The sequence below is a fragment of the Camellia sinensis genome, chromosome 5, assembly GCF_055761805.1.
Source record: "Camellia sinensis isolate YWXY chromosome 5, ASM5576180v1, whole genome shotgun sequence".
Taxonomy (NCBI): Eukaryota; Viridiplantae; Streptophyta; class Magnoliopsida; order Ericales; family Theaceae; genus Camellia; species Camellia sinensis.
Window position 1 is genome coordinate 97,391,896 of NC_138965.1, and position 18,807 is coordinate 97,410,702.

Sequence of the window (18,807 nt, forward strand, 5' to 3'; positions counted from 1 at the left end):
GGTGGAAGTGTTGGGAGTGGTGGTGGTGGTAGTGATGTAGTGGTTGTGGTTGTGGTGGTGGTTGTGGTGGCGACGGCGGCGGTAGTGGTATGGTGGTGGTGGTAGTAATGATGAGGTAGAAATAGTAATAGTGGCAGTAATAATGATGTAGAGATGGTAGTAGCAGTGGTTGTGAGGCAGTGGAGGTGGTGGCGGCAACCGTGGTAATGGTGGTTATGGTTGTGGTAGAGATGGTAATGTGGTGGCACTGATAAAATTTTGACTTGAAAATATTTTTCATCTTTTAAAAATAAAAAATATTTTCTGTTCAAATACACTTATTTTTCATTGATTATGGAAAATATTTTCTATTGACTTTTATTTTCCATTGTACCGGACGGCAAAAAAAGTGGAAATATTTTGTTAAAAATGTTTTCCGTCCAAACAAATAGAGCGCAAATAAAAAGTGTCATGTTTTTTTTAAAAAAATTTATGCCCCAAGGACACTTGTTAGTGAAACTTCTTTTTATTTGATAATTCTAATAAACGAGATTTCATAAGGTACACTAAGTAGGTCAATGTTTATTTATAGAGGTGATTATGGATCTGTTCAAACCGTTTCACCTACCCAACCCCGATTGATTTTGGGCTGAAAGGTGTCTTTCGACAAACGGATGTAGATGAAATATTTCAAAATCTGCAGATACGATTCAGATGGCGGACCAACCATTTTGCATTCATATGAACTCAATCCGCCCATAAAAAAAACAAAAAAAAAAAAAAGGAACTGTTTACAAGTAACAACGTATAGTAAAAATAATAAAATATATATTTTTGTGAAAATAAAAAATAATATCTTAAAAATGTGCATGCATGATGTCATGACTTATTATAGACAAATAATATATATTTTTTTAGATTAATAGTTATTAAAGATTGTAAAAATAATGAATTATAATTCAAAAAAATGCCCAAAATGTGTAAAGTTCAAACTGTCAAACCAATCGCATCCATCTGTCAACCCACACGGCTCACTTAATCCACATCCGCCAAATCCACACAGCTCACTTAATCCCCATCCGCCAAACCAGTGGACAAACGTAGATTGATTTTTTCAATCTGCTTAATTTTAAATAGATGACAAATTGTAAATAGATGACGAATGGAATGTGACCCGACCTAACCTGATCTGCTACCACTCCTATTTATTTTATTAGATAAATCAGCATCTCTTATTCGTAGAAAAAAATATAAAAATCACTGTATAATTGGTTTAAAATACTACATTGATCATATTATGAGTTGTTTTGAAAAGATGATTAAAAATTAACTTTTTAACTTTTTTTAAAAAAAAACATATAAAAAATATGAAAAATAATATGATCTAAAATAAGTTAAAAGTTAAAAAATAACTTTTAATTCACTTTTCAAAACAGCTGATGACCCGAAAATAATTACCCATGAAGATGAGTTGAGCTAGTTAAGGCCCTATTTCAAAAAAATTTGTTTTTTACTACGAGAACAATCAATGAAAAGTTCAGCGATACCACCACTATTGTTTTAAAATATTTTTAAAAAATTCAAAATTAATTTAAAAATACTTCCTAAAAAGAATTTGCCAAACAAATTTCAATATCAGTTTTCATTTTTTCTATTTCAAAAACAAAAAACAAAAAAGCAGAAAACTACCAAACCCACAATACTTATTAGCAATTTCAAAAAAAAAAAATTAAAAACCAAAAGCAAAAATAAATCTTGTTTAACAAAAGACATCTCAAACCCAACTTTATAAAATTTAACATTTCTACCTTCATTTTGAAATTTTTGAGCTGAAAAAGATAATAAGCTGAAAATTTGAAAAGTTTAATCCAAACCCTAACTTTTCAACATACGACTGCTTAAGTATGAAATTTCATATTTTAAGCTAAATAAACTGCAAGTAAGTGTAGCCAAATGAGGCCTAATAGAATTGTGTGGGAAAGAAAAACGAAACAAAACAAAACAAAACAAAGAAAAACGAAAGCGAGAGCGAGAGGGAGGCAGGGAGTGGTTAGGAATGGAAGAATCTGGAATTGATGGAAATGGGGCCTTGGAGCCTCTACGATCAGAAACTTTGTGAATTAGGAAGCATAACCTGTAAAAAATTCTGATCAATCAAAGCCCAGAACCAATCAAAACAAATGACAAATCTTCCAAGTTTGGCTGGCAATTCCTCATCACACCAAAAAACATTACGCATGGTGATGTATCAAAGTCTATGCGATTAATATTACACAGATATCAGCTATAAACTGCAGAATATGAAAATTTTACATGCTATATCATGTATGTATATATATTTATGTCTGATAAACTATATAATACAAGTACAGAGGCAGAAAGAAAATGAAATTCAGGTACACCACAGTAGGCATAAACATTTCAGAGTCTACCTATCTACATCGATATATACAGTTGATCATTGAGATGGAATTTCAGTGTTGGAAGTAGAACCCTGGGTGATACCCTCACAAACATTGCATCTGCAGAGTGGGCATACACTGAAGGCACCAGCGGAGGAGCCAAAAGACCAAGCACAGTCAATTTACAGAAAGAAAAAAAAAATGATTAATAAAATAAAGCATTGAAAAGGATGGAGAGTGACAATACCCGTGCATTTCTTTGAGCCATTTATCAACGCATGACATATGATATTCATGGTTGCAAGGGAGAACTCTTATTTTGTCCCCTTCTTCGTACTCAGCCAAACAAATGTAACACCTGTTGATCAAGTTACCATTTTTCAACAAGCAGAGATAAGCTGAAGAGTTGGCCATTAAAATAACATACAAGAGCACATTTACACCTATTTTTGGAATGTGCTTGATTAGAATTTACAAGTTATTTGACATTTTCCAAAGTGTTGTACTTGTGTTTCAAATGCAACTTAGCACTTCAAAGTATTATTAAATTATGACAGCATATCCCTTGAAACTACAATTGTCCAACTTCTTTGTACGTTCTCTTTGAAATGTTCTCTCAGTTATTTATCTAAGCAAGTACTGCCAAACCATTCCCATGGTTCAATTAAAGTTGTAACCCAACCAACCAGGGCTAAGCCTAGTTGGCCAGAACCTCTGCACCTTATGAAGTCAAGAATTCAAGTCCTGCCATAAGTAACACTCTCCCCTCCTACCTACTGCGTATAGCCTCCAATGTACCAAAAGAAAAAGAAAAAAAACTAGTAACCTCTTCCCTATATGGTCATGACATGATTATGTTGCCTTGTGAATCATGATATCTGTTCTATTATATATGAGAACACCAGAGTTGGTATTAACACTTTGTCTCATAATTTCTATCTCCAAAATAACTCACAAGATCTACATAACTTTCATGTCTATTTTTCTTTATCATCAGTTACAAAAAGGCTACAATTGTAAATATACCATGCCGTATAGTGGGTCATATCAATTACCCACTACACGGATTTTTTTTTCTCCTCTCTCCTTTCTCTCCTCTAGGATTTCACTTTCTTACAAGCATTATCATGCATGTTTCTTTCTTTTACACTATTTCGCCTTTTTCCAAATCAAAGCCCCTTATAACTAATGAAATTCATATTCAAATCAAAATGGGTAAACTATAATATTAGCACACCTATCAGATGTGCACACACCGCTAGCATTATGATATGTCAGCCAACAACCCCACTTAAAAGTTAGCACTTATTATATGGACCTAATCTGTCTAACACCAAAATTTGGTCATGAAAAATTTTAACCATGTAAGCAATAAAACTTAAACAACAATGCACTTTTTTTCCTCATATAAGTAGGGGGGGGCCTTACTCTTTCACATCACTTGGTTCACTTTCAGTTGCATTTGACCTTTTGTGATTCTTGAGAGGAAATGAGTTTACAACAGACTCCGGAGCAGGGACTGAGAGCATGGGTAGTGAAAGAGACAAAGGTTGGCGATGAATCTCGTCCAAAACCTATGGATCAGACAAAAAGAGATATAAGTCTAAAATCATCAACTCAACATGTAAACAAAATAATGGCAAGAATAAATTCAAATACTTCGAGATTAGATAGAACACATAAGAATAAGAAACAAGGTAACTATATTTACGCGTCATAGAAAATCTCAGTACACACCATTTATATCGTTCAGATATAAACTTTCGAACAAAGGTCAAATGTTCGGATATAAACTTATGAACAAAAAGCAATTGGTCGAACATAAATAGTTGAATGAAATATATAAAAATTATTTTTGTTTATAATTTTATGTCCGAACATTTGCCTTTCGTTCGAAAGTTTATATCCGAACAAAACAAATGGTGTGCGTTGAGTGTGCGAATAGAATTTCCCTAAGAAATAACCGTATACTTGATGACCTATAAAAAACAATGAAAAAAGAAAAGAGCGTGACCCTATGAAGCACCAACATTCCAAAACAAGTGTCGTATCCATGTCGGACACACGGACACTTCAGGAACATGCGGACACGGCGGAGACACATATGGGACACACCACATAGCATGTCCCTTATTTAATTAATTTATTTTCCGGGGCACACACTAGGGACATGCTAAGTTGTCTTTTTTCCCATTTTATTTAGTACTTTGATGAATGTTGAATATTTATTATTTTTTTCTTAAATTTAAATACTTAATAGATCATCCATACAAAAAGATATAAACTGTAAGTATTAATTTAAAAGTATTTTTTTTTAAATATATAAAATTCGACTTAGTTTTTGTTAATATTGATTGTTTGTGGATATAATATTAATCTAAATAGCAAATAAAAATATATGAAAACATATTTTATAACCATATCCCCACCACGTCCGTGTCCCTATTTTTTTGAAATTGCCATGCCCCGTTCCCTGCGTCCACATCCGTGTCCTTGTTCGCATCCATATCCATGTCCGTGCTTCTTAGGTGTGACCCAATGCACAAGGATCATGCTAACGCCAAGTCTGGGGAAGGCAAGATATATGCAGCTTACCCTTATTTCTAGAGAAGTTGTTTCCATGACTCAAACTTGTACCCACCAGGAACACTAATAAGAAGCTTGCCATTGGGTCCTAAAAAAAAAAATGTTAAATGACTAACTAGTCCTGTCATTGCTTCACTCCTTGCAACTAGCATTACCAATATCTTTTAACACATTCGCACAATGTGTATATATAAAAAGAACATCATAATCAGGCATCAGCACTAGAATTTGGAAATTGCCAACCTGTCTTTATATAAGTGAAGTGAAGCCATAAGGCCCAAAATTGAACGGACAGAAAACAGTAAAAGTCAACCACCTCACTACAAGTAGTCTCTTATTCAAGGTGCCCCAAAAATGAAAGATTTGGTATACTTGGGATGTTCTTCAATATTGTAAACTCAATGTCCTTGAAATAAATAAGTAGTTCATTTTTTTCATCTACAAATAGCAAATGTGACACTAAAATTGTGGCTCCATCCCTTCTGCCCACCCAAAACCACTAAGGAAGCCATTGCCAGCTGTCTTGCCTGCCTATCTAGCTCAAAGCTTCCAGTATAGACAGAAACAGAAATAGAAACAGAAAAAGGGAGAAAGGATCTCCTTGCCTCAATTGGAGCTCCGAAAAACCCTTTAGACACCCTATTTATTAGTACAGAGTAACTTCACCATAGAAATGCCAGATCCACCTTCTTCACCTCTCAACAAAACCCATCATCGGCAAAATATATAGGCAAAAGTCCCAATTAACATGACCTTATGTCTTTTCCAAATCTAAGGTGCAAATCACCCCACTAGCTGGCTCTTCAATTGGGAGTCCACATTTATTACCTAAGAGGATTATATCCAAAATTTGTCACCCCATTCCCCACCCCGAAACAGAAACATTTTGTAACTTAGAGATGATTGGTTCAGCTAGATTTATTTACACACTTTTATACCCAATACAGTGATTGACATAGCAAGGTTTCAACAAGCCACTATTTTGTGTCCCACAAGTTTCTCCCTTCAAGGTTAGACCAGGAAGGAAAAGAGAGGAGGAACCAAAATATCGGTATTTGGCACCAACAGATCATCTGGTGATTGATTCAGATGTTTCATGAAAACAATTTAAGCTGTCATTCATGAAGATTTTGACATTCATGGACATGGTATCACTCCATTGCCCAGGTCCTTCATGAGGTAACTTTTCACTTGGATTCAATATTCTCATGGCAAGCATAATAACAACAATCGGTAATACATGTCAATATAGCACAATGTTTAAAGTTCAAGCAGTTTCTGAAGAAGTGAGAAATATATGATGGTATATGGAAAATCAAGTTGGCATTCTATAATTGAATTTAACTCATGATTAGCTTCTGACTAAGAAAATTGAGCATAATAAAAAAAATTAAAAAAATAAAAAAAAGTTAAGCCAGAGTGAAAGTCATGTGATCAAGAGAATCTACCTCAAACAAAGCCTCAGAAAGCATGACTATCCGTGACATACTTGCAAGAGTACTGAAGTCTTCACCTATGAAGAATGAATCACATGAGCAAGTGCCATCAGGGTGGATCCCAGATGCACATAAAGTAGTTTGCCGACCTCCATCTAGGCCACTTCGGATTCTTTCTGACATCTGTATTTATATTGCAGAAACAAGAGCAAATCTCTAAAAAGCAATTCTGCTGTTCCATTACAGCACAACAGAACCAAGAAATATATAAGTCAATGAAGTGTGCTTTGGGGTGGGGGAGGGGTTCAAAGAGAAGAACTTGAATGGAAACCAAATGCATATTTGCAATCTGCTTTATTACTGGATGATTCTACAAAGCTATCAGATTTGGATAGACAAGCCAATTTCACACCTGTGGGATACTTGGGGGGTGTTTTGGCAAAGGATTTTTTTAGCTTTTTGGGCTAAAATCCACAAAAAGACAAAATAAGCTAAAATAGCTAATAAGACAAAATGTCACATCAAACCCGTAATCATTTCACTTTTTCTCTCACAAACATCACATCCAACTACAAAAAAATCTAACCATCTTCCCAAACACAAATATTTTAGCCTACTAAAATAGTCAAAAACTAAAATAGCTTACTAAAATAGCCAACTTCCCAAACAAGGCCTTAAAACCACATTGACTTTCTCAACAACAACAAAAATTCATGACTGCTCAACAAATTTAGAAATATAATACAAGCCAAATGGAATCATCAAATTCACTAACCAATATCCAGTTTTAAGCTTCCAAGACATCAGAGGGACAACAGGTACCATATAAGGGATGGGATATATACACCATGAAACAGCAAATATAAAATGGATGCCACACAAGACAATGGATCCCTAAAAAGCTCACCTCAATGGAGGAAAAAAATAGAAGCCCTGAGTTAATGCAGCAGTGGTTTTAATCCATAGAAGGACATATTTTTTAAAACATTAATTGATAGAAGGGAAATTGAGTTAACCTCATAGATTCCACAGAAAATTTGTTCGTTTTTAAAAGCAGCAAATATAATATGCATTGGTCAAACACTTATAAAAACATATTGATGTCTTATAAATCATGCAAGTTACTTCCACCAACAATGTCAGTTGCACTTCTAGTTGTTAAAGGCTCAAGAAGCACTAAGGTGTCAAGGTCTCCTAGAGCCCAAGTGCAAGATGCAACATAAAGCGTGAGTCTGAGTGAAATAAGGAACATGTGTGATAAGCATGAATATTGAACATACTTACAACTGAAAAGCAATTTGAAATACGCAACACAGATAAATTCTTTGGCATATCAAGTTAAGAGAGAGATCAATATACATTCAAAACTATTCAATTGGTAATCAAATATCCATCTGCAAATTCGCAATAATTCTACTTCAAGTGGTCAACCCCAAGCTCCTAAATCTACAATACAAAATACCAAATATGATTGCACAAAACATTGTCTTCTATAAGACTGAATATGATACAAGGTCTATCAATAAGTGACCATTCAAAATAAGAAGATAAAGACAAAGATGTGATTAGATAATTAAAGAAAAGGTTCGTTATTCTTGGGTTATTCTTGGGCCTGAAGCCTACTAAAGGGAGCGTGCTTAAGGGCTTTATGTAGGCCTAACTAAAGAGAACTGACCTAGAATAAAGTGAGATGCTTTCATGGAGCCTTGAAGAACCTGGGGCTTTTTGGGGTTTAGGCATGCGTTAACAACTATGGTAACACTTTTACTTCAAAAGACCAGAATGGCCCAACATTAAATGACATACACATCCTTCTGGGTTTCAAAATTCCAGGGATTTTTGCCCCTGAGCAACAATTTCTGGATAGAAGTTTGAGACTTTTAAATATGATTTTTTCATTATTTGGTGTAACATAAAAATATATATATATATATACATTTTTTTTTTCTTCGCAAGTCAGCAAGATTTTAGATTCCCAAATATTCTGCAAGGATGTTTGGTTATTCAAATTAAAATCAGAACAAATTATTCAAGATATCACCTCGGATCTTAATTGCCGTCGTCGTTCAATACTGCGATGCCTTCTAGTGCCCAGGTATTCAGACTCACGGCCAACTCCATCATAATGAAGATCACCACTCAAATCAAGTACCCATCTGTCGTGAGATCTTAGATCATCAGCATGACCTGTTGCGATAACTATAGTGGGGGAATCATTATGCCTGCTAAAACTGCGTCTTGGTAAAGCATCCCAAAATAGTCTTCTTCTACTATTCCTTCTTTCCTCACGGTTACTTATTTCAGCAATGCTATTAGATAAAATGTTGGTCGAGATACTCACCACATCAACTTGAAGTACACTACCAGTTCTCGGACCCTGATCACTGTCAGACACAAGAAAGCCTGAAGCAGGAGGTATTGGCACTTGAGCAGTATTGTCTCCAAACTGAAGACTTGATAGAGAATCAGAAAGAGACCCAGAAGAAGCATTAAGGTTCGTGACTGAGTTCACTTGGTCTTCAACAGAATTCTCAGCAGGATGCTCCTGGGCTGCACTGCGTGAACTCATGTCCTCTGGACAGATCAAAGATTCAGTTGTTTTTTCTGAACTATCAGCATCAGCCTCAGCATCGGCCACAGCAGCTGAATCTAATCCAATCCCTGAATTCACAGAAACTGATCCTAGATATGGCTGTTCTTCATAGGAGGTACTAGCTGTAGCACTATTCTTATTTAAATAAACTTCTTTGCATTTACAATTAGCATTAACCAGATTAGAAACTGATTCCTTGCTATCCAAAAGGCACTTACTGGTGTTACTTGCCTCAATATTTCTTACACAATATTCAGCAAAGTTATCTTCAAAAGAACCAGTGCTGCCTTCAGATGAGGCTCCAACTTCAGTTTTGGAACCACTAACCTCACTTTCTGAACTAAGGATTGAAGATGATTCTGTCCTGGAGCTACGCAATTCATCATTAACAGGAGTCAAATTTTCTACAGAACTTGTTGGGAATTTTTCTGGATATTCTTCCATCTGCAGTAAAAGAAATCACATGACATTTCAATTTCAGCTTCAAAGTTGGGCTATTGTAATAGTTTTCAATTTCATTCAAATATACAGAAGTGAAAAACTTCATGTCATAACAGTACGAAGATTATTACAAATTTCTAGGATCTACTTATGCCAATCATACCTTAGAATATTAGCAAGCGTGTCATAACTGACGGCCTTTCAATTGAAGTTTGTGCACTTCATATTCAAAACGTAGTAGTGATTATATTATATTAACATGTGAAAGGAAGGGCGTGAAGGGTTGCAGGAAGATCGGAGCGGAAGGGCATGAAGGGTTGCGGGAAGATCGGAGGGATTTTCGGAAGAGGAGTTTTAAGAAGAGGAGAGGAGGAGTGGAGCAGCACTCTTCAAGGGTGTTGTTTGAGGCTTCCATTAACAAAAGACACATAATTCCAACAGCAAGAATTCAATCTACAAACTATGAACACAAATCTAGCCAGGCCAATTACTTTATCTCTGCACGCACGCACGCGCACACACACACACACACACACACACACACACACACACACATATATATGTATATTGGATAAACATGAGGCTTCTTTCTTCTTCTTTTTTGTGGTACTTTAAGCCTGTATATGACTAACAAAACAGTATAAAACACTGCCCAATGCCCACACAGCTACCAAAGAAAATTTACACAATTACTGAAACAAATCTACTAGAAATGCCCCAAGAAGAGCACATGAGACAGTTCTCCCCATAATACTCCACTTTCCCCCATGAACATGACTTAGATCTCACATCAGCAATGAACCTAGCGGCCATTCGATCAAGCTAATTCCCTTTTTTTTTTAGAGAAGATCCTAAATTCCTTTCACTCCACACTTGATAGATGGTTGCAGACATAGCAAGTTTGTAAATTGAATGAGTAAAAGAAACGCCATTTATATGCACAATAGCCCACTGAATTTCATCCCCCAGTAGAAGGGGATCCCTATTAATGTGATTCCTTCTTAGAATTTGCTTCAAAATACTCTATGAATAGCACTCAAAAAATAAATGGCTATGGCAACATCATGGCCGCAAATAACACAAGTTGCATCATTTAGAGCACCCTATTTCTTTAGTCGATGGTAGGTAATCCTCCCAAAAAATCAACCACTGAACAAAAGTCCATCTGGGAACATTTTGGGAAAACCATACATCTTTATACCATGGAACAACTGTTTTACATTCCCTAATTGCCTTCCTAACATAATCAATAGTGAATTCACCATTAGAATTGGGAAGCCGTCTTACAGAGTCATCCTAAGTAATAGCAGGCCCAAAGAATGAGGCGTATGAGTTGTAATCTATTGAATACACCAATTTTGTCTCCTAGGGCATCTCCAATCTCCTTGCTGAATAATTGCAACCATTTCAGCATTAAGGATCTTCTTAGATTGAACACCACACTCTCCCCAAATGTCTCATACAAACACCCCAAAGGGTGCTGATTAACAAGTCACAAAAAAGTATCGTTACCATTAACAATAACATATTGAATTAGAGGCTGACAACCCGCTCTAACCTTAAAGATCTTTCTTATAGTGTCCATGAATGAAGCATCAACAGGTAAAACAAGGACATGAGGCAGTGTTGTTTTCAAATGAGTTTGTTTGTGACTTGATTAGTGTGGCCATCTATTTGTACCAAAAAAGAAAACTATTTAAATTGTTCCCACAAGAAACCTTTTATATAAAAAGTTCTCACAAGAAACCTACATGCTCATATCAAACCATTTTAACAAATTATATATCACCAAACCAAACCAAATTATACAAATTATATAGTTGACTGAATTCTTTTTTTGCCATTATGTCATGTCCAGTGGCGTAGCTAGCCTGAAATCAGTGGGTTCAGTTAAACCCACTAAACATTGAAATTTTTTAAATTTATATAGTATAATGTAAAATTTTTGAGAGATTTTTATAAATTGAAACCACTAAAATTGTTACAAAATAGAGTAAAATAATACTTATTATATTTTTATAACATGTTTTGTTTATCATTTAATGTCACATAACTATTAAATGATTGAATATGATCATATAGAATCCATTACAACAATCATTATTGATGTGACAAATTAAGTGATAAATAAAATATGATATAAAAATAGAGTAACTATAGTATTATTGACGTAATTAACATCGTGGTGTCATTTTTCTAAGTAATAATATACACATGAAAAATTCATACAATATGCAGTTTAATATAAACCTTTCACTTTAAAACAAAATATCCAAAAAGAGGCCTTCTATCTAAAACATCATTCGTGTGATATTTTTTGTATAAATAGTTGTGCTTTGTCTTTATATTTTCAAAAAAGTAAAACTTAGTTGAGAACAACTATCCTTCTAAACATGGAAATCTTAAGTGTTTATAAGATTTTCTTTATTTTATTTTAACATGGAAATCTTAAGTGTTTATAAGATTTTTATTTTTTAAAAAAATTTTAAAAAGAAGATTAATTTTGTCTCTTCTCTCATTTTTTCAATTCAATTGATTGACAATCATATAGTCTCATTTTCTTTAATTTTATTTAAGTAATAATATATTATACTCTTAAATTTTGTTATGCAAGTGATTTGATAAGTTTAAATTACTTTTGTAATATTATTATATATAATATTGCAGTATATATTATGTGAAAAAATATTTTGATAAGTTTTGTAGAATTAAAAATATGATGTAATGACTTCAATGATAATTAATTAAATGACACCAGTGGACAATTTTTTCTAGCTATGCCACTGGTTATGTCAAGGTTATATGCTCAATTAAATTAAATAAATTTATATCTTTTTTCTACTATCGCGTCCCATGTTAGTTTGGTGCAGCTTATTGGAAGCGAAAAGCTAATAATTATGAAGCAAAAGCTACAAGCACTTCTCCCCAGCTTCTAGCTAATCATCATTTTTCAACTTATTTAAACTATTTCTACCTAATATGCTATAAGCAGAAGTAGCACCAACCAGTTTGACACAAACTCCCAAATTAAAATAACCAATAATCACCCATTCTAAAGTTGTAACAAACACCCCCCAAGTCTTCTCCTCCATACAATATTTTTATTTATGGTGATCATATGATTGTTCCATATCCGTGCATCTATAGATCTTACATAAAAATAGGAAAAACAATAAATGGGGATATAAAATAAATTATAAACCAAAAAATATATATTTTGATAAATAGTAATTGCAAATGAAGGGAGACACAATTATCCCTTATACTCACTTGCACTCTGATTGATTTGCAATTGTTTTTCTCGTTTTCATTTATCCAATATTACTCCAACAATAAAGAGAATACTGTAATTTTTCTTGTGAAGAACCGAAATTCATCAGCCAAGAAATTGGGTTCTGATGATGATTACCAACAAAGGTTCAAAATTTCCAGAAAGTAAACAGAAGACCTAATGAAGACTTCCTAAGCAACACATAAAAAAAAATATAAAAAATAAAAAACATTGTTGAATTGAAAAATTGAAAGAACTATGAGACCCTTGTAAATCTTGAGAAATCAATTGGTGAATCTCAAACTTTGAACATAGAATTTAAAGAGATATTGAATCAAATTAAGAAAGGGGTTAATACCTCAGAGGGTGATTGAGAAGTAGAGGAACCACAGATGAGAGAGGAGAGTATGCGCCTAGCCCTCGACCCATTAGGTTTGGACTCGGATGCGCGGCGCCCCATCCGACTGCTGCTCGAACCCATTTCAAGCTTTTTAGAGAGAGAAAGAGAGAGAGGAGAGAGAGTATGGAAAGAAGATCAACCCAACACAAAAGGGTCGTCGTCGTCGTCTCACTACTTGGAAATGTCGTGTGATGGTGGAGAGAGAGAGAGAGCGAGGGATTGCCTTTCGTGTTTGCGCTCATACCCCATCTAAATTTTAAAATTAAAATATATATATATATATATATATATATCTATATAATAAGGCACAAAGGTTTTTGAAAAATGTATCAAAATGTATGTGAGATACATTTTGATCCAATGGCTGAGATCAATTTTAAGAATATATTAACGGTACCGATCATAATAAAGGACAAAGATTTTTGAAAATGTGAGATATATTCCTGCTCAAATATCTCTCTCCCCCCGCCTTCCACCTATCCACGTCTCTCTCTCCCTTTCTGTTCTCACCCATGTCTCTCTCCCTCAACCTTCCACCTACCGACGTCTCTCTCAGCCTTCCCTCTTTATCACTTTCTCCCTCTCTGTTCTTCTTCTTTCCGCTTCTCCCTCTTTGTCCTTCGCCGCTGCTCATCATCACCATAGCCAGAGAGCGACACAGAAATCGCCATGAAAGCTCTACTTAATTCGGACTCAACTACTATCTCCCCCATCTCTCCCATCAATCCTCGAAACTTCACTCAACCGAAGATCCAAACCTCTCTTCACTTCTCTCCAAAAGATAACCACCACCACCGTTTGATTCGACGGAAAGCTCAGTTCACTACGAAATCTGTGATTGATTCGGCCATGATTGATCAACTAGGGATTCCGGAATCCGATTTCTGAAATCCGGCAGTTTCGACTTCGTATCGGAGCTCCAAGTTTCGGAAACCCAATCAGATCGTGTTGGAAGCTCAAGCCAAGGTCTGCACTGGCCCCACAGCTTTCAAGGTTTTGGACACCATTTTGAGATCAGGTCAATAAATCTCTCTCTCTCTCTCTCTCATACTTTTTTGTTCAATTTTATTTATCAATTTGTAGTTCAATACACTCCACTTTACTTATATATCTGTCTATATCATTCCAAATGCTTCTGGGAATTTGAATGTTTCTTAATTAGCTCATTTTGACAAATTTCAATTGTTTGCGAAATTCACTCTTACTTATGTTGAAGGCCAAAAGGTTACTTATGTTCCATTGTTAATTTTCTCTTAATTCAGCTCGAAATTCACTTACTTATGTTAATTTTCTCTTAATCGAAATTCACTCTTACTTATGTTGGAGGCCAAAACAATTGAAACAATCAAAATTCACTATTCCGTTGGGTTGTTTTGATTATTAATTTTCTGAATCTGTTGGGTTAAGATTCTAAGAATTTTTTGAACTCTTAATCGTTAGGTGTTTGTTCCATTGGGTTGTTTTATTTATTTATTTCCATGCTCTGTTTTTTTTTTTTTTTTTAAATTGTATTCAAAGTTAGATTTTTTTGTAATGGAAAAGTATTTGTAATGTTAAGGTGTTGGACTGATATGCATTTGTGTTTATAGCATATTATTCTACTTCAATTGTGTCAGACATTGTTCTAGATATGACCTTATTTTTCATCCTCTAAATTGTGTAGGTGAGGATGAAAAAGGGGAAGGAATTGTCTTGCAATCACGGTATCCGTGGGAAGGAAGTGACCGAGATTATGATTACGAGGAGGTATGTTTTATGTTCTTATGATTTTAATATTCTTTCATCCCCTTTGAATTAATGTATTGTATGAACTTCACATGTGTATGCAGCTCCTAAGCAGAGTGTTCAATATCCTCTGGGAGAATAATCCAGAGCTTGCTGGGGACAGGCGTAGAACTGTTATGTGGCCGCCACAAGTTCTTCGAGAGGGCACAAAGAAGACAGTCTTTGTGAATTTTATGGATCTGTGCAAGACGTATGTTTAGATTTTGTTGGGTTTGCATTTATCATAAAACAAATTATAAAATAAAATAAATTTCTTTCTGATTTGCCCTTTTTGTGAGAAGTCTTTGAAATTGTAGAGTGCTGGTGCTGAGAGAGATAATTGCTACATGTCAATTTCCCATCTTAAATTTAACGTTTCTTTAGACACTACTTGCACTTTGTGCATTTATATCTATTAATTTTAAATTGCAAATTTATCTTATTTCATGCATAATCTTGCTTGCCTTGCAAATTTTTGAAGTATACATGAACTCGAGCATGTAGTATTTGTTAGTATTTTCAAATCAAGAACTTCTGCAGTTTGTATTTTTATCATCTTGAATACAAACTTAGAATATGTTAGGTTCAAAACATCCCCTAAATCCAAAAATATATTTTCAGCTCCCAAAACTCTCAAACCTGTTTTTGAGATCCTGTTTTTTATCACAAAATGTATTACTGTAATATATTGCTTGAGCACAGTAATATATCCCAAAACTCTCAAACCTGTTGGGTTCAAAATATATTTTTTAGAACCTGTTTTTGAGGTTTAAAAAATATATTTTTTGTAATGGAAAAGATATGCTCCATGTCAGTAGTCATCTTGGACATGTTATTGATCGTATATATATGTATATGCATATCTTAGCTTGGTGGCGGGTTGCTGATTTTTCTTTGATTTTCTGTTGGGCTGTATTGATTTTTTGTTAGTTTCAGATTCTAAGAATGTATCAGAGATACATTTTGTTTAAGGGAAGATGGTATATACGAGTGAGTTATACGGTTTGGATTTTGTATTGGGTGTGTGCAGATTATTATGGTGTCTTCTGGGTGTGTGCAGATTTGAATGATATATATATATATATATATATTGAGTTATTTGAATGATACACCATGCAACAGATTTGGATGATATAGATATATGGAAAAGAAATTCTGCACAGACTTTAACCAATTATGCAAAGAAATTTAGACAAATCTATAATATTTATATTCAGACAAATTCTGCACAGACCAATATTTGGATTTTGTATTCGGGTAATTGAAAACATGACTTCAGTATTCTCTCATTTTTATCTTAATTGAAAACATGACTTTAGTATTCTCTCATTGATTCGGGTAATTGTTCTTCTTCTTGATTTTTTTTTCCTCTCTCAGCTTTTGCCTTCATCAGAGCTTCTGTGGATCACTCTGACCACTCTCACCATTGTTCACTCCGGCTGTGACATCACTTTGGCTGCTTGGCTATTCACTTCGGCTGCTCGACATCCTGCTCGGCTACTCGGTCAGTTTATTACTTTGGTTCTTATTTTTCTGCTCAGCTGTTTTTTTCTGCTTGGCTGCTCAATGCTTTGGTAACGTTTGGCTACTCGACATCACTCTTTTTCCTCTCTCAGCTTTTGTTATTGCTTTGCTTTGATATTGAGCCAACTGCTGCTCTCGGGTGAATTTTTTTCTTTTGTTATTGAGCCAATTGCTCTGTTTTGTTAAAGAAAATAGTTGCTTTGTTAAAGAAAATATTGCTGCTCTGTTAACAAAGTGACTATACCATGGTTGCTATGGTTTAGACTATATCATGGCTGCTTTGTTAAAGAAAATAGTTGCTTTGTTAAAGAAAAAATAGTTGATATTGAGCCAATTGCTTTGTTTTTTATCTCTTTGTTGCTTTGTTAAAAAACTATTTTTTTCTTTTGTTAAAGAGTAGTTGCAAAGGCTATGTTTTTTATCACCAAAATTAGTTGGCTCTGTTTTTTATCACCAAAATCACCAAAAATTCTGCTCAATGTTTTTATTACTATTTTTTATTCTGTTTTTTTATCACAAAAATCACCAAAAATTCTGCTCAATGTTTTTTATTTTGTAACTAAAAATTTTGTTTTTTATTACTGTCAACTGTTTAAATTAGTGATGAGAGACAAAAATTCTGCTCACTGTGTTTACTGTTATGAGAGACAATTTTAATGTTTTTCTAAAAATTCTGCTCAATATGTTTTTCCAATAATATATATGGATGTGAGCATGAATTTAGAAGTTATGAGAGACAATTTTTATCGTTAGATGAATATTCTATTAAGTGAATTTTTGAATGATATTTGAATGATACACCATGCAACTGATTTGGATGATATAGATATATGGAAAAGAAATTATGCACAGACTTTAACCAATTCTGCAAAGAAATTCAAACAAATCTATAGTATTTATATTCAGACAAATTTTGCACAGACCAATATTTGGATTTTGTATTCGGGTAATTGAAAACATGACTTCAGTATTCTCTCATTTTTATCTTAATTGAAAACATGACTTTAGTATTCTCTCATTGATTCGGGTAATTGTTCTTCTTCTTGAATTTTTTTTTCCCTCTCTCAGCTTCTGCCTTCATCAGAGCTTCTGTGGATCACTCTGACTACTCTCACCGTTGTTCACTCCGGCTGTGACATCACTTTGGCTGCTCGACTATTCACTTCGGCTGCTCGACATCCTGCTCGGCTGCTCGGTTAGTTTATTACTTTGGTTCTTATTTTTCTGCTCGGTTGTTTTTTTCTGCTCGGCTGCTCGGTTAGTTTATTCACTTCGGCTATTTTTTTTTCTGCTCGGCTGCTCAATGCTTTGGTAACGTTTGGCTGCTCGACATCACTCCTTTTCTTCTCTCAGCTTTTGTTATTTCTTTTGTTATTGCTTTGCTTTGATATTGAGCCAACTGCTGCTCTCGGGTGAATTTTTTTCTTTTGTTATTGAGCCAACTGCTCTGTTTTATTAAAGAAAATAGTTGCTTTGTTAAAGAAAATATTGTTGCTCTGTTAACAAAGTGACTATACCATGGTTGCTATGGTTTAGACTATATCATGGCTGCTTTGTTAAATAAAATAGTTTCTTTGTTAAAGAAAAAATAGTTGATATTGAGCCAACTGCTTTGTTTTTTATCTCTTTGTTGCTTTGTTAAAAAACTGTTTTTTTCTTTTGTTAAAGAGTAGTTGCAAAGGCTATGTTTTTTATCACCAAAATCACCAAAAATTCTGCTCAATGTTTTTATTACTGTTTTTTATTCTGTTTTTTATCACAAAAATCACCAAAAATTCTGCTCAAAAATTCTGCTCAATGTCTTTTATTCTGTAATTAAAAATTTTATTTTTTATTACTGTCAACTGTTTAAATTAATGATGAGAGACAAAAATTCTGCTTAATGTGTTTACTGTTATGAGAGACAATTTTTATGTTTTTACAAAAATTCTGCTCAATATGTTTTTCCAATAATATATATGGATGTGAGCATGAATTTAGATGTTATGAGAGACAATTTTTATCATTAGATGAATATTCAATTAAGTGAATTTTTATCATTTCACGCTCACATTCAATTTTTATCATTTCATGAATATTTATCATTAATTGAATAGTTAGTCCAGATGATGATATGTGAGCATGCATATATATTATGAGAGACAAAAATTCTGCTCAATGTGTTTACTGTCAAGATATTTGTCTAGGTATATAATTTATTTGGTGTCTGACATACACCAAAACAATATATAATCTTTATTTGGCTCAAACTCAACATCACACTAGCCACTCCTGAACTAGATGAATCTCTCACTATCTCAAATGTTGCTTGAGGAAACCTGCCATCTTCGCCTACCAGGGTCAATTATAGTCCCTCTTTTGCCTTTGTGGCAGCAACCCCCATGATATAGTCACTTCGGCTGCTCTGTTTT

The 18,807-nt window shown here is 34.1% G+C and overlaps 1 protein-coding gene and 1 long non-coding RNA gene across 3 annotated transcripts; one reads left to right on the forward strand and one right to left on the reverse strand.

The window, feature by feature from the left end:
- Nucleotides 1-1,877: 1,877 nt before the first annotated feature.
- On the reverse strand, nt 1,878-13,378 carry LOC114270478 (uncharacterized). 2 transcript variants are annotated; one of them, XM_028211998.2, is made up of 7 exons: nt 13,067-13,378; nt 8,445-9,440; nt 6,416-6,586; nt 3,810-3,955; nt 2,629-2,739; nt 2,412-2,519; nt 1,878-2,113 (listed from the first exon to the last, which is right to left on the reverse strand). In XM_028211998.2, the coding sequence occupies exons 1-6, from the start codon at nt 13,187-13,189 to the stop codon at nt 2,438-2,440; spliced, it is 1,629 nt and encodes a 542-aa protein (XP_028067799.1). In that variant the 5' UTR covers nt 13,190-13,378; the 3' UTR covers nt 1,878-2,113; nt 2,412-2,437. The 2 variants fall into 2 exon arrangements, with proteins under 2 accessions (XP_028067799.1, XP_028067798.1); XM_028211997.2 differs by lacking the exon at nt 1,878-2,113 and having other exon boundaries at nt 2,224-2,519.
- Nucleotides 13,379-14,687: 1,309 nt separating this feature from the next.
- On the forward strand, nt 14,688-15,321 carry LOC114284063 (uncharacterized). The gene is made up of 2 exons (XR_014329858.1): nt 14,688-14,854; nt 14,938-15,321. It is a non-coding gene; the product is annotated as an uncharacterized LOC114284063 (long non-coding RNA).
- The last annotated feature ends 3,486 nt before the right edge of the window (nt 15,322-18,807 follow it).